This window comes from Pseudonaja textilis, chromosome 3 (assembly GCF_049901715.1).
Source record: "Pseudonaja textilis isolate UNSWEBS1 chromosome 3, rPseTex1.2, whole genome shotgun sequence".
Classification (NCBI taxonomy): Eukaryota; Metazoa; Chordata; class Lepidosauria; order Squamata; family Elapidae; genus Pseudonaja; species Pseudonaja textilis.
Window position 1 is genome coordinate 96,052,567 of NC_141992.1, and position 16,413 is coordinate 96,068,979.

General features: G+C 39.6%; 1 protein-coding gene across 1 annotated transcript in view; it reads left to right on the top strand.

The window, feature by feature from the left end:
* The window catches only part of NMNAT2 (nicotinamide nucleotide adenylyltransferase 2), an 86,181-nt gene extending 71,229 nt beyond the window's left edge, over positions 1-14,952 (top strand). Inside the window, exons 8-11 of the mRNA XM_087930437.1 lie at positions 4,426-4,502; positions 7,543-7,644; positions 9,675-9,742; positions 11,660-14,952. Coding sequence (XP_087786563.1) covers positions 4,426-4,502; positions 7,543-7,644; positions 9,675-9,742; positions 11,660-11,762 — 350 coding nt within the window. The 3' untranslated portion in view covers positions 11,763-14,952. The remainder of the gene's footprint in view (positions 1-4,425; positions 4,503-7,542; positions 7,645-9,674; positions 9,743-11,659) is intronic.
* The last annotated feature ends 1,461 nt before the right edge of the window (positions 14,953-16,413 follow it).

Here is a 16,413-nt window from a genome sequence, read left to right on the forward strand (position 1 = left end):
CACGATTGATGTTGATATTAGTTGGAAAAACAATACATATGTACAATACATACATATGCGGTTGCCCTAATTAAATCATGAGCCTCGAGCCAAGGCGTCAAAAACTTCAAAGAATTTATTAGGAGCGAACATGTCGGCATGATCTGTATAAAGCCATGAAGTGATTCTGAGACATGTAATTCACTTCACCCTTGACCCTGGTTTCCCCTCACCTCACTCGGTGTATCATAATTCATATTCTCCAACAAAACACATTCTTAGCTAAGAGCCATCAATCACGTTCTCCAAGTAGAGATTTGCCAGGCAGAAATTCTGGTAGCTTAGTTATAATCTTTGCAAGATAAGAATGGAACGCACTTTCGGTTCCAAACTGCTGCACTGCTCTTTCAATTTTCTCCCTCCCCCTCTTCTCTTCATGGCAACTCTAAAATAAGCATAGAAATGTTGTATCAGTTGACAACATATATACAAAGATCAGGGAGTTTATGGGGGCTGTATTGTACAATGGGGAAGACTGGAATGATATTATCTACATCATCTTACTTGGAACGGATTTCAATCAGTGCTTTAGAGCATGAAGAGACTATAAATTTAGCAGTTGCTTGCAACTCTTCCAAGACTGTGAAATTTTAGGAAAAGATTTAGCTGTTTTGAAGAGTTGTAAATGTGTCATTTACAGGATTGATTTATGTCTCCTTCCAAACCACCTTTTTTTGGATTGAATCCAAATGATTTGTCGTGCTGTATACTATGCAGCTTCCCAGATAATAAAATGCATATGACATCAAAGACCCAGCAATGCCTTTCAGACTGACAAGCAGCTAATAATGAGTTGAGGGTGTGAAAAATCATTCCAAATCGCTTCCTGTGCATTGACACTTATTTTCACTTATAATTGTTGTCTGTAAATTAATCTTACAATTAAAAACCCACATTCATTATCACTGTAATCATCCTTAATAGATGGAAGTATGCATTCCCCTAATGTACACTTACCAAAAATAACTACCCCATAGCTTTTCCAATTATGTCATTTTGGAATACATTGTGTGTGTGTGTGTGTGTGTGTGTGTGTGTGTGTGTGTGTGGCAATCCATAAAATGGAGCATGACAGAAGCTAGCAATCCATAGCACATTCCACATTTTAAGGATTTTATATCCTTGATGTTGACTATAATTTTATGGGAACCTACCTGCAAATTCTAGTGAGCCTTGCCATTATGGAATGGAGTGACAGGTAGTGGAATATGGCATAATGGAAATAATTCATTGAATACTTTCCTGCATTTCTTAAACCAAGTCACCATCAGACATAAGACAGAAGGATATTTTCTCTCTAGTCAACTGCATCAAAAGTCTTATGAGTATGAAGAATGGTTGCAGGAAGTGTCTAGTTTAATGAAAAGAAGGAGTAGGGTTGACATCAGTGGTGGAATTCAATTTTTTTTACTACTGGTTCTGTGGGCGTGGCTTGGTGGGCTTGGCAGGGGAAGGATACTGTAAAATCTCCAGTCAGGTGGTATTTGCCGGTTCTCTGAACTACTCAAAATTTCCACTACCGGTTCTCCAGAACTGGTCAGAATCTGCTGAATACCACCTCTGGGTGACATGATAGCATTGTTCCAATATCTCAGAGGCTGCCACAAAGAAGAGGGAGTCAAGCTATTCTCTAAAGCACCTGAAGGCAGGACAAGAAGCAATGGATAGAAACTAATTAAGGAGAGAAGCAACTTAGAACTAAGGAGAAATTTCCTGACAGTTACAACAATTAATCAGTGGAACAACCTGACTCCAGAAGTTGTGGGTGCTCCAACACTGGAGGTTTTTAAGAAGAGAGTGGACAATGAAGGCTTCCAGTTTGCAGGGCAGGCAGGAATCCACGATTGTGCAAGGTTTCTGCCTGGACTCACCGCTGGAATGCCCCGAGCCAGTTGACTTCAGGGCTAAGCCACCCCGTAGAGGTGGTGAACACAGGGGAGATCCGGCAGGGTTTGAGGGGAGCCACACCTCTCCTCCTCAGCTGGGTAAACTCCCTTTTCCGAAGGCGGTAAGAGTGGCGGTCAGAAATGGCCGCCTCAAAGAAGCACTCATCTGGAAAAGAAAGTGCAGGAGGAAGTTAAGAAGTGAAAATTTTGGCTGACCGGGATAAGAAGCAACAACTAAGATATCCTGGAATTTAAATTTTAAAAAAAGATACATCACTCCCAAAGAAGAATCGGAAGCAGCGAATGAAAGTGAAAAGGGAAAGGGTTTTTTTCACTCTCCTTCCTTACGTTGACAGCAGATGAATGAGAAATCGGAAAAAAATGCTTTGGCATCAGCAGGTAATTAAACTGGAAAATTAAATGCCAAGAGGACAATAAAGATTTCTGAGCACTTAAAAAACTTTTTTTGCTGTAAGTGGGAAGGGAGAGGAAAAGAATAAGAGCAAGATTTGGCTGGAGGAGGCTGCTTGGAATTTAAAAGAATCTAAAGTTAAATCGTAATAAGACTTCTAAAAGATACATTTTAACTGGAACTTTGTAACTAAATTGTAACCCCAGGAAGAGAAAGTGAAAAAAGAAGAAATTGTTAAATGAAACAGCTTGTGTGTATTTGGATTGTTTGGTAACTTTGGGACTTTTGGAAATTATATTTGAATAATTAAAAACACTTGGGTGGTTGTCCAAAATTTTTTTTTACAATGGCATCACTTGTGGATGAACTGAAAATGGAATTTAAAAAATATAAAGAAGAGGAACAAGAACGGAAGGGCTCTTTTGGCTCCGTTTTTCATTTCTTAGAAATGGCGATCTGTACCTATGAAAAATTACAAGAAAAGACTGAGTAACAAGAAGATTGGGACAAAGAAGAAGCCATCTTTAATGAGCAAGTAACTTTATCTGGGGAAGAAAGGGGAAAGTGGGGAAAGAGAATGGAGAATTTAAGACCTAAAAAAAACAACCAAAAAAGGGAAAAATAAGGTGAAAAGTGGATATAATGTCAGAAAGCAACAGAAAAGGGGAACACAGAAGAGGGAAATAGAGGTGGAGAGACAAGGGGGTAAAAAGGGCAGAGTGAAGAAGCAAGGGAGGAAGGAAGGGAAGAGAAGCTATGAAGGTTTGGAGCAAGATGTAAAGAAACAGGACTTATTCAGAGGTAATGGGTAAAAATATAACTGAAAAAGAGATTCTGCAAAGGTACATAAGATTGTATTGTTATACTTGTATTAGAAATAATGTTAGAAAATTGGAACAACATATGATTATAAAATGGGATAAAATACTCAGTGTAATTCAGTGAAACTTTTTTTGAACCAAATAAATGAAATGAAATAAATGAGATAATTGAATTAGGAAGGAATGGGAACATTTTAATTATACAATGTTTTAAAATATAAGTGAAATGGGGGGAAGTAACTACACAAAATTTATAAGTGTTCCCATAGAAACATGATACCTATTTGAAAAGTAATGTGTAAAATGTTTAAGATTTAAATGAATATTAATTTTAACGATAGAGTTGAATTGGTATGGATTGTTGTTTTAATTATATTATATATTTATAATTTTTTCTTTTCTTAAAATATAGTGTGTAGCTTTAGAATGTACTAAGCAGAATCCGAATGAAAGTTATGTTTTATATTAAGTGTTATAAACTTAGGGGAAAGATATAAAGGCGCCATACTCCAATCAGTGATTACAGGAGAAATTTTGTTTTAATGAGAAAAGATAATAGACAGCTGAAACAGGACAGACAAAGGATACAAATATAATGATTGAAATTGAGATGAAATAAATAAAATAGAATTAAGAGAGTTAAAAGAGGGGATAAGCTAGATAGAAAATCTAGAGTGGTAATAAGATATGGAACGGTATATAAAAGTGAGCATGAACTTGAATCTATATCTGTACGAAGAGATGTAACCCGGGATCAAGCCGCTTTCAAAAAAGATGCTTTATGTTTTCGTGTTTTGTTTGTTTATGTTTGTTTTTTAAAAATCAATAAAAATTTGGGGGGAAAAAAGAAGAGAGCGGACAATCATTTGTCTGAAATGGAATAGGTTTCCTGCTTGAGCAGAGGTCTGGATTAGTGGACATCCAAGGTCCCTTCCAATTCTGTTATTCTGTTTCTGCTTTTGTGGTCACACAGGCATAGAAAAGTCACTGTTGCACTCATTATATTGGTGCACAAAATTGCCCAAAAATGAAGGTAACACTGACGTTGCTTAAGGAATATTAGTGGTCAGTGAAGTAGATTAAACCAATTGACAGACAGATGGCAACAATTCCAGAGTGTTTTCACAACACAGGAACCACAACTCTGTTTTAAAGCCGTGTCGTTTCTGCTTTCCTTCCTTTTCCAAGCCTTTGCATCAAGGCAAAGAGATTAGTGGGGAGTGGTTTTACAGGGGCACGTCTCAGTAGCTGTATCTCTTTTCTTCAGAGCTCCGAATCTTGCTGCTGTGTGGAAGCGATCTGCTGGAGTCCTTCTGTATCCCAGGCCTTTGGAATGAAGCTGATGTGAGTGGACAACAGAAGACGGTCAAAGCTGTGATCTTCCTTCCTTCCCTCCCTCCCTTCCTCTCTAGTTACATGCAGTGGCTACTGATTTAGCAAAATATACTTCCTGGGGAGTTTTGTTTGCTTTGTGATGGTGTGGGAAATCATAGATTGACAGCCTGCTTCAGCCTGTTCGTGGCCCCTTCTTTTCCAGTTCTGGTAATAGTAAAAGGACAATAGTAAAACTGCAATGATGCAGTTGAAGAGGTTTTTTTTTTAATGTAAATACATAGAATTTCATATTTCAGTAATAGGAGTTGAGTAGTTGATTACTCTTACAACCATATCAAGAAAATAAAAGTACTTGCCTCAGCCCTTGCCAAATTTCTTTTAAAATGATTTACTCACAACCTTGTAACATAGTAAGGATTTGATTAAATGTTCTTAAAGGTAACGCAGCCCATATGTGCTAGTCATTTCTGGCTCTAGGGGGCCATGCTCATCTCCATTACAAAGCCGAAGAGCCAGCGCTGTCCAAAGACATCTCCGTGGTCATGTGGCCGGCATGACTAAATGCCAAAGGTGCACGGAACGCTGTTAACTTCTCACCAAAGTGGTCCCTATTTTTCTACTTGCATTTTTACATGTTTTCGAACTGCTAGGTTGGCAGCAGCTAAATGTTCTTAAATGCCTTTAAACTGGGTTCTCTCAAGATCTGAGGACTGCAATTCCCAGATTCATCCATTAGGGTAATTACTGTTGAGAATTCCAGGAGTTGTAATGCATAGGTTGACAAGCCTCTCAGAGATAAACCCATAGTACATGTAGCCCTTGACTTACAACCATTCATTTAGTGACAATTCAAAGTTGCAGTGGCACTGAAAAAAGTGACTTATGACCATTTTTCATACTTATGACCCTTTCAGCATCCTCGTGATTAAAATTTGGACTTGTGGCATCAGAGCCCTGGGGTTGTGTCCCCTTTGGGGACTTTTGAAGCAAAGTCGGTGGGGAAGCCAGATTTTCTTAACACCCCTGTTATTAACTTTAACAACTGCAATGGTTTACTTAACAACAGTGGCAAGAAAGGTTGTAAAAATGGGGCAAAACTCACTTAGCAACAGAAATGTTGGGCTCCATTGTGATAAGAAATTATGTACATGGAAGTTTAGCTGTTGTGTCTTTGGAGACAAATTACAGAATCATTATACTGTATCTCTGACAGTCATTATGAATCAAATCTTTCCTTGCCCTCTCCACCCTTCTGGTTCCCAAAGCAGTGGATAGGCGGTAGGACTGGATTTGGGCTACTACCTCTTTATACATGTATGTGTATGTGTATATGTGTGTGTGTGTGTGTGTGTGTGTGTGTGTGTGTGTGTGTGCATAAATTTTTATTCTAGAAAAAAACATTAATTTGACATACATTTAAAACATATATATGGTATTCAGCTTTGTTCGGGTATTTTCCCACGTCATTATAGTTGTACTTTTAAAGTTGTAGCAACGTTTCGGCAGAATCTCATCTGCCATCATCAGGCCTCTGTATAGTGTTCGTTTGTGAGTCAGACTTTCACAGCCGTTTCAGTTTTAAATTTGGGGCTAGCCTACTGCTGTGCCAGAATGGTTTTTTCTTCATCCTGATTGGTTGGGAGTCTTGGTCTGTGTTTATTGGTCTTGGAGTTTGCTGTGTTCTGCTTGATTGGTGTTTCTAATATCTTCTATCTGTTTTGTGGCTTTTTTTGTCTTGATTGGCTGGCAACGTTGTGTTTCCTGTATTGGAGGCTTTTAGTGCAGCTTGGCTCCAAGTAAATGGATGGCTATCATTTATTAGGAAGCTAGGTTTCATCTGGCTGCCTGGTTGGGGTGTGCTTGAGCTGGAGGTATCAGGGGGGATCTGTTTGTGCCCAGGTGTTTGCCTGGCTTGTGGTGTGGATATTTTTTTGTTTGTGAGTGCAGGCTTCCAAATAATTGACAGTCTGGTGGAATCATCTATTCATGCTTTCAGGTCTTTTTTCAATCTCTATGGCTTCTCTGATAATTCTGTGGCTGGGGTTTTCTATAGTGGCTAGGGTTTTGGTACCATTGAAGTCGATGCTATGACCTGTGGCTTTCATGTGTTGGACTAGTGAGGAAGTGTGTTCCAGCTTTTTTCCTGCATTTTTGTGTTCATCCAGGCGGGTACTTATTCTTCTATTGGTCTGTCCAATGTATACCAAATGTTCCATATTTCATAATAGTGACTATCTTGTTTATTTTTTAACGATTTGGTTAGGCTATCCATCTCAGCACATTCATGTATTTTTTTAATTACCCTATCCTCTGAAGGAATGGAAGTCAGTTTCCAGTTTTGTGCGTAGGTTATTCTGGCTGCAGTTATAATGTGCAAAATTAAATATTGATATTTTTTCTACTACCTCTTATACAGTTTGCTTGCATCTATCAACGCTTGTAACTTCATAGAAGCAAATCTCCAACAAACTATTTCTCTTATCAACTATTAGAAAATCATTGTTTCCCACTTATCTTCAACATAAATACAAATATATTTATACCAACACAGTCCTAGACTGCATTAACAGAGGGATAGAATCAGGGAGAGATCTAACCTAGAACTAAGGAGAAATGTCCTGACAGTTAGAACAATTAATCAGTGGAAGGACTTATCTCCAGAATTTGTGGCTGCTCCAACACTGTAGATTTTTAAGAAATTGGACAATCACTTGTCTGAAATGGTTTCCTGCCCGAACAAGGGGTTGGACTAGAAGACCTCCAAGATTCCTTCCAACTCTTTTCTTCTTTTATTGATTTTCCCGCAAGTATCTACAGTTCACGAGATTCAGCCAAAACTGTGTGCTATGTTTTTGAAAACTGTGGAAGCTTTCGAGAGACAGAGGAGGAAAAAAAAAAAACAGATTAGCAAGAAGATGGATCGCAATATAACCAAGTGCATAGAATACGTCTTCCCTGGAAGACAATAACCCCAAAGTTGCTTCAGATTTAGGAGAAAGTTTCTGTAGATATATGCTTTCATAAAAGATATCCATTCTAATTTAAACAGATGGAGGTGATAGTGGGCGACTTTGGCATTGTTGTTGTGCCACGAGATGGTGCTGATACCGAGAGAATCATGAAGCACTCCTCTATACTTCGCAAGTATAAAGTAAGTTTTGTTGTTTTTGTTGCTCTAAAACTGCAGTAATAAATGGACTTTAGACTGGCACTCAAGCCTGCTTTCCTGAATCTCTCTGGTTGCATATGTGTCAGCACCCACAGGTAAACCAGACAGGAAGCATGACTAGATGAGCTAATTCTACTTTATTGTAGAGCTACATTAAGATGATCTTGCAAGTCTGAAGGTACAAACTTCCTGCCACCGCCTTAACCGCCTGAACAATTATTGCAGGTCCTTTCTTCCTAAATTTCTTCCTCTGAGCATTAATCCACTGGGGGCTCTTGTCCAGAGATGGTATTCAGCAGGTTCTGACCAGTTCTGGAGAACTGGTAGTGGAAATTTTGAGTAGTTTGGAGAACCAGCAAATACCACTTCTGACTAGCCCCACCCCCATCTATCCTCTGCCTCCCAAGTCCTAGCTGATTGGCTGGCTCTTCTTTTGTTGCCCTGCACAGGAGAACGGAGCTGGAAAGCAGGTTAGTGGGGTGGGGGTGGGGAATGGGGATTTTGCCATAATCTTCCCCTGCCAACACCCACCAAGCCACGCCCACCAAGCCATGCCCACAGAACCGGTAGTAAATGTTTTTGAATCCCACCACTGTATCCTGTCTCTCTCGTCTGATTGTTTCCTAGCCACATCTCTTCTCTTAGTACCCCAGGATCATCCACACATACCATTACAATATAGTTACCCATTTCAGGTTTGTCTACATAGGGGGCAGGAACCCTACTGGAATACTGTCTTCTAGGTTTCTTGAGGAAGTTGTAGGCAGGACAGTAGAAGATCTTTGCCTGGAAATAGTGTCAGGTCCAGGGAAAACAGGAGATGCAAGCAATTCAAATGAGTGAAAAGATTTATTGCAAGCTTAAGCTCTCTACAAGAATCTGGCCAACTGACTATTAAGGAAAATGCAAGGAAAATAAGAGAGCCATTCAAAGTGGAGTGGACTTAAATCTCTTATGGGCATGGAGGGATTCCTGACTTATGACATGCTTGACTCCTCCCTTGGGCTCAGCCAGGTCATCTCCTACCAAGAGTCAAGAGTAGCCTCCTTGTCCAGTAATGGTATGTTGAAATGATCTTGGGAGACAGAACGGACAGACTGGGCAACCATCACATAAAAGAGATTTCCATCTACAGTAGAAGGAAGGTGCATGAGAAACATTTCAGTAGGGACCCTCGCTAAATTTTCTGAAGAGTAAAAGGAGAGGAAGGAAGAAAGACTTTCAGTCTTGCAAGATTCCAAAACCTCACAACAAAATTAGCACTCATAATTGTGCTTCTTTTCTGGACTACCTTGCAGGGCTAACATGTCCTAAGCAGGCTCAGGATAAAGCCATTAAGTGTTTTAGTCTCTCTAACTTGGATTTTCACCTACAACAATTTGTTATTAATCTCTTCTTTAAAATGCAAGGATTCTGATAAAAAAAAGTGAGCAAGTGACATTATTTTAAGCCTTTGCTTCAGAAAAATTGAAGGCTTTGGCTATATCTGAAAGTAGGAATAACCTAGAATCAAACTGAGACTTGGATTCCCCTAACTATTGGTTTGTGTATCCAAATCTCAATCTGAGCTATTTAGAGAGGGAAAAAAAATGAATACAATTAGTTTTCCTTTGCAATAGCCTTTCCTTTTTCTTTTCTATTCTGCCAGATACAACACTTTCGGAGATTTACAATTCATTGATTAAAAAAAAAATCTCATTGAAATGATAAAGAGTACAATAAATACCAGGGTAGCTTAAAACAATTTACAGTGAAAAATAATCTGTCAGTAAAAATGTTCAATTCTTCCACTCAAAATACTGATTCAATACAACTTCACTTTCCTCTAATTTTTTTAAAGGAAGGGCTCGGAAACAATGGGATGGGTGTGTGGGGGTGGCATTCTAAGCTAAGGATGCCATAACTGAAAAGGCCCTTCTATTGAGTTTACAAATCTTAAATGCCAATATCCTGCTTCAGTGAGCATGTGGAAAGATCCACGCTTAGATCCCCTGGCAATGTTTTCTCCACAGAACAATATCCTGGTTGTGAAGGATGATGTGAATCACCCCATGGCTATTGTCAGTTCCACTAAAAGCAGGTGAGTGAGGGGAAATGGGCTATGAGTGGGGAAGTTAACTTTACTGGGGACGGAACAAAGTAGCAGCAAGTTAATTATTAAGAAACTGGCTTGGCTGGAGGGGAAGCCATCTCTTCAAGGGCAGAGAGTATTCGATAATATAGGTAGTTTTTTTTTACTTACAGCCATTTGTTTAGTGACAGTAAAAAAAAAGTCACAACAGCACTGAAAAAAATGACTTAAAACTAGTCCTCGCGCTTAACAACCGTCACTGCATCCCTACTGTCATGTGATCAAAATGTGGACGCTTGGCAGCTGGCACATATTTGTGAAAATTGTGATCACCGTTTGCAACCTTCCCAGCTGACTTCTGACAAGCAGAGTCAGTGGGGCAAGCCAGATTTGCTTAACACCTGTCTGATTCCTTTAATAACTGCAGTGGTTCGCTTATCCACTGTGGCAAAGAAGTTCATAAAATCGGACCCGACTCACTTAACAACTTCCTTGCTTAGCCATGGAAAGTCTAATCCCAATTGTGGTCCTCTATTACGTCAGATCCTAAAGTGGCCACCTGTATCCTGTGTGTACAGAATAAAATACAGGCACATGAGCAGGCAGAAAAATTTGGAGGTAACCCATAAATCCTGCCTGTTTATTGTTTCCCCCTGTCCTTCACCTTTTTTGGCCTGTTGGGGAGATCCTAAATGTAGTAGGAAGTTTGTTATACAAAATAAGGCTAGAGTTCTGATGGTTGTTTTAAGGGCATTGCAGAGTTGAAAAAAAATAAATCCATTGTGGAACCTGCAGCTGAGTTCATCCAGAATTTTATAACTTTGTCAAATAGACTGGCAAAAGACAGAACTTCCAATGAGTTTTAACTTTCTTATATTTCATTAAGACGTCTGCCTACATTTATTGCATAAAGAGCAGGCAATATAAATTCTCCCTGGGCTTACTGTCTTCGGTTGGCATGAGGTGTGGGTTGGAGAAAAATTACATGCTAGATTCCATTTGCTACATTAATTGCTCTTTGCATAGATTATTTCTTAAGTATATTAAGCAAAAAAGACTCCCCCCTCCCCCTATGAGATATGCCACAAGGGTTAGGCAATTCTATTTGGGATATCATCTACTGTGATAAGGTAAAGATAAAGGTTCCCCTCACACATATGTGCTAGTTGTTTCTGGCTCTAGGGGGTGGTGTTCATCTCTGTTACAAAGCCAAAGAGCCAGCGCTATGTCATGTGGCCGGCATAACCGGTGCATGGAAGGTGCATGGAATGCTGTTACCTTCCCATCAAAGTGGTCCCTATTTTTCTACTTGCATTTTTACATGCTTTCAAACTGCTAGGTTGGCAGAAGCTGGGGCAAGTAACGAGAGCTCACTCCGTTATGCGGTGCTAGGGATTTGAACCGTCGACTTTTTTGATCGATAAGCTGAGCCACCGCATCCCTATCTACTGGGATAAGGATGGGTAACTTTTAGCTCTAGATGTACATGCAGTCTGATTCCCCTTTTTGGCAGGCCTTGAAGAATCTTCTGGCCGTAATTACTGGAAGCTGTGACCCGATTTCCATACACTGTGTGGTGGGAAACTGATGAAAACTGTACAGGATCTGAAATAGATTTGTCACAGATGACAAATCTGTGCCAAATCTGCCCACAGGTATCATCTCTCCTTTGCAATCCTCAATTCCCTTCTCCCAACAACGTTAAGTGAAGCTCTTTGCCATCAAGAGATTGCTTATTGCTCTAGGACCATTTTTGCCTCTGCTCTCCAATGGGTCTCTTAGAAATGGTCCAGCTAGCAAATTATACAGGGTTAGCCTAAGAAGAACCAGAAGATTGTTGGCCTGGACTATATATACCTGTCTGGCTTTAAAGTAATTTGATTAATGCTTTCTCTTCCTTCTTCTTTCTCTCCCTATCCCTCACAGACTGGCCCTTCAGCATGGCGATGGGCACGTGGTGGATTATCTGTGTCAGCCAGTCATTGATTACATCCTTAAGAGCCAGCTGTACCTGAATGCCTCCGGTTAAAGCTCTCGCTGGCATTGTGGCAAAGCTGCCATGTGGCACCACCTTCCTACAATTGTTCATCACGGTTCTCTTTCTCACTCTTGTTTCTTTTTTCAATGCCTCTTGTGTGCATCTGCCTATTCCACTCTGATTTTTTTCCCCCCCAGCCCCGGGAATTGCTGCCTACAGCTAACAGCCAAGTACATATGCCATCAAGCAACCCTTCTCCCCTTGCAGTTAGGAGGGAAAAGAGTAAAGAATATATGGCACTATTGCTTAAAGGCCCTTCCCAGCATGCAACAGAGGAAACAACATTACTTGCCTTTTCAGCATGGTTTGAGAAGCAGGATGATGGCTCTTCTGTTTCCTTTCCTCTCTCCCTCTGTTAGCTAAATAACATCTTGGTGGGGCTATTTTATGTTTACTGTTTCTCATTTGTTTTCTCAATCCCCTCATCCCCAAATTGGCTTTTTAAATAATTGCCATCCTTTATCATGACATCGAGATGGCAAGATTATTAAAAACTGAACACCCGCCAAATATTTTAGGTCATTGATAGAAGAATTTTAACAAGAGACGAACAAAACAAGAGAAAGCAGAAAAATAGAATTGCCCATCTGTAATGCTTTTCTGCAATGGGAACCTTTTTTTTGTTTTTAAAGGTTATTGGAGAAAAGGTGTAAAAAGCTCAGAAAGCAAGTCTGCTTCATATTTAGCATCTTTCCCTCCTCTCTCCCCCCCCCACCCCCAATTGTAAATAGATATCTGTTTCCGAAGGAGAGGATGACATGTTTTTTATTTTGGTTGCTGTTGTACTCTCACATCTTTTTTAAAAGGAGCATTTCTTAAAAGTGGGGAAAGAGCCACAGGACACAGGTTTCTTGAATGATAGCTAGTGATGTGGCCCACCATTGTTTGTCCCTGGATTTTCGTGGTCTTCAGAAACCCATTTGGAGTTTAACTACTTGTCATGGTGTACCGTGGCTGGTTTTATAATCGTAGGCTCTTTCAGTTCATTATTTTCTTCTGTCAAGGAAGTACATGTATATTTCTTGTAGGCAACAATTGTACATGGTCCTATAGTCTGGCAGCTTTTTTCCATGGGCCTTCTTTCCCTTGGTGGAAGGAAACTGCTGCTCGAGTTTATGCTGTAAAATAGACACTTTATCCTCCATACGAAAAGCAAACCCTCCCCAAAACACAACAATTACAAAAAAGCTGCCTAAAAGCTGGGGTAGATTAAATGGTCCACCAATACCGCTGTTTAGTAGCGTGTGCATGTTATGGACACTGAGAAGGACTAGGATCACTGGAGAATATCAGAGGTGGCAAAAGCTTCACCATTAGGAAAACAGCTTGAGTTTTCCACGCCACCGGCGGTGTAGCACATAAGAGTAGGAGGATCCAGTTCAGCTGTGGGGAGAAACCTTAGTGATGATCCTTTTTATGAAAAAAGAAAAAGAAAATAATAACTTGTTTATTTTGTGCTGTCTGCTTATTCATTGAAATGAGTTTGCCTGTTTCAGACTGCAAAGTTAGAAGTATTTAATTAGGAAGGACAGAACTGGTTAAAAAAAATAACAGCCAGAAAGACGGGGATTTTTTTTTTGAAAAAAGCAAAAAACAAAGTTGAAGTGTTACCGTGTTTTAATACTCTTCTATTTATGTCGTTTCTCTCTTTTTTAAAAAAATAAACTATAGCCAGGGAAGCACTTTAGTACTAAGATTGATTGGGTGGGGGGGATGGGTTTCTAAATTAACACCCACTGCGAGAATTAATGTCAGTGCCTACATCTAAATCATACCCTAAAGAAGATGGACTATATATCACGATCAGCATTACATCTGTGGCTATTATGCTACTCCTTTATTCTCACAAATGTTGTTTTTTATAAAGTAAGAAGGCGGCAAAAGTAATACTGCGGGGAGGGAAAAAAAACCAGATGGCTGGTAATGTCATGTGGATTTCCCTGTGAAATGTGAGCAAACAAGGTATGGCAACGTCCTGCTGAATTCATTGTGTGCATAATCTCAGGTGTGAACTGTTGCTTATGAGAACCAGCTGCCATCCAAACAAGCACTTAGAAACCAGATAGAATAGCTGAGGACAGAGATGTTTTGAGGAGGCTCATCCTCATCATTTACTGTAGCATCCAAAGCACTGAGTCCCCCTAGGTACTCACTGCTATTGTAGGCAGATGTACAAGAGACTGTCTTTGATAAGAATTTTTCTACTCAAGAGAAGGCTTAGATAGCCTACATTACTAGATAAATCGCCTTCCCCGCTGTCCTGTGAGAGGTATCAGCTACAACTTCTAAAGCACTTTCTCATTCACTTCCTGCTGCAGTCCACTATTGGTCTTAATGCCAAGCTGTGAGATTCCGCGCCCACCAACCACATAAGTCAGCTCTGTTGCGCGTGCATGTGTGATTTTGTGTGTGTGGTTGTATGTGTGTGCGACTGTAACCCTAACCTTCCCAAAAGGCGTAAAGGACAATTTTGGTTGGACACAAGCAAGTAGGACATGAGAAGGAAATAACAGGATGATCTCTCCATTTCTCTGCACAAAAAATAAAATAAAATGAATTACTGGGGCCACTTTCCAATTTCATCCAGTTTAGGACAGCATGCCTTAGAAACGTAGCATTGTGATACAGATTATGTATATAAAGTCTTACTACAGTTCTCTTTGCCTTCATGTTCTCAGTTATGCTTATGACTGTGGGGGAGAGGGGAGCAGGTGTAGCATCCATTTGGAGCAATGTTTCCCACATTAGCAACTTTAAAGGTATGGACTTCTACTCCCAGAATTCCTCAGCCAGCAGCCAGGCTTCCAAGAGCTGAAGTCCATATCTCTTAAAGTTGTTGAGGTTGAGAAATTGTGGTTCGGAGCATGCAAGTGGGATTGCTTTGGTAAAAGTTGCAGATTGACTATCAGACTGATTTACCTTGACACAAAATATGGTTTTTAGCTACACAGGGAAGGAAGAAAATTCTTTGTCGTTATTGAACCTGCCCTTTTAAACTAAACTTTGCTTTGTTTAAAAAAAATGTTAAAAGGAAAAAAAGATTTGAAAATGTCAGTTTTACACTGATGTAATATGCTGGAGTTCAATCATTATTGCTAAAATGGTCATGATCATAAAGGCAATGTTGAAATTGGAAAAAAATGTTTAAAAGGATATAAGAAATAAAATTATGCTAATTAAATTTTGTTGGCTTTTAATGTTGCTTTGATATTAGGAAATTTGGAGGTATATTTTCTGTCTGCAGTTTGACAAATGGTTTCTTCTCTCTTTAAAAAAGATTAAAACAAACTAGATATCGCATTCAACTGTGCAAATATCCTAGGCTGAACAAACTATCACTACACTATTTTGTGTAGAAGCAGAATCCTGTTAAGAAAGCAATACATAAATGTATTGTTTTTTTCTGAAATCTCTCAAAGTAAACCTTTGTTTAATGGCATAATTTATATTTTTATTGAACAAATAGATACCCTGCTTTTATTCCAGGAACCATGGCCTTTAAATTTCAATTTTTCCTGTAACAACAGATTTGTTGGGAGTACTGAACCCCTAGATTGAGACATTATGACTGACCCCCAAAAATTAATGGTTGGGGATGGATTTAATTAATGTAGCCCAGGGATGTCAAACTGGTGGCCCATGGGACGGATGCGTCATGCGCTGGCCATGCCCACCTAGCTTTGTAAATAAGAAAAATATTGCAAAATGTCACGTGACAGCAATTGATGTGGCGAGTGTGACACCCATGGTGTAGCTGAATAGTACAGCACATATTTTGCAGTATGGAGCTGTGGTGGGATTTATTTATTTTTTACTGCCAGTTCTGTGGGAGTGGCTTGGTGGGTGTGGCAGGGGAAGGATACTGTAAAATCTCCAGTCAGAGCTGATATTTGCTGATATTTCTCTGAACTACTCAAAATTTCCGCTACCATTCTCCAGAACTGGTCAGAACCTGCTGGTATGGGCCACCTCTGGTATGGAGCCAGATACAATTGTTTGCAAAGGACTGTCCAGAGACTGTCCAAAGTAACTGAATGAGGTTACCAGTAAAAAGATTAAAATCTGTAAGTTTTCTTCCTGTTGGGTTTTATTGAATCATGTTGTCAGCTTTGAAATCCTTATTCATCCCTGCCACATAGCTTGAGAAAGTGGGAGGGGGGTGGTTTTAATTGAGCAGCTCTTAGTAGACAAAATAGAATTCTTTTGTTAGTTCAAGGTCAAAGAGTGTGGCACAAGAAGAAATGGAACTTACTTTGCAATTGGTTCATGTGATGTGATGATGAGTAAAAAGGGGATGGTTTGTAGGTTGGGACACTTTTAGTTTCGAAATTCCACAGATGTGCCAGGTGCTATTCTAATAAAAGTACTTTTGAGATTATGCTTGTCTTGGAGTTATTGATCAGAATGGAGGTTCCCTGGAATCCTGACACATGTGTTCTAACTAAGGTTGCCTGAGAGAGTAGATGGATCACTATAACATTTTTGCAGGAACTTCCTGCTAGAATACATCCTAACTGCTGTTTTAGTGGGGGAGAGGGCTTTATTATTATGAACAAGCCAAAATATAAGCTAAGTTCGTATTCATCCTAATTCAGCAAACTATTTTATTAAGATGTGCCACAATTTCAACCTACCTTTTTTC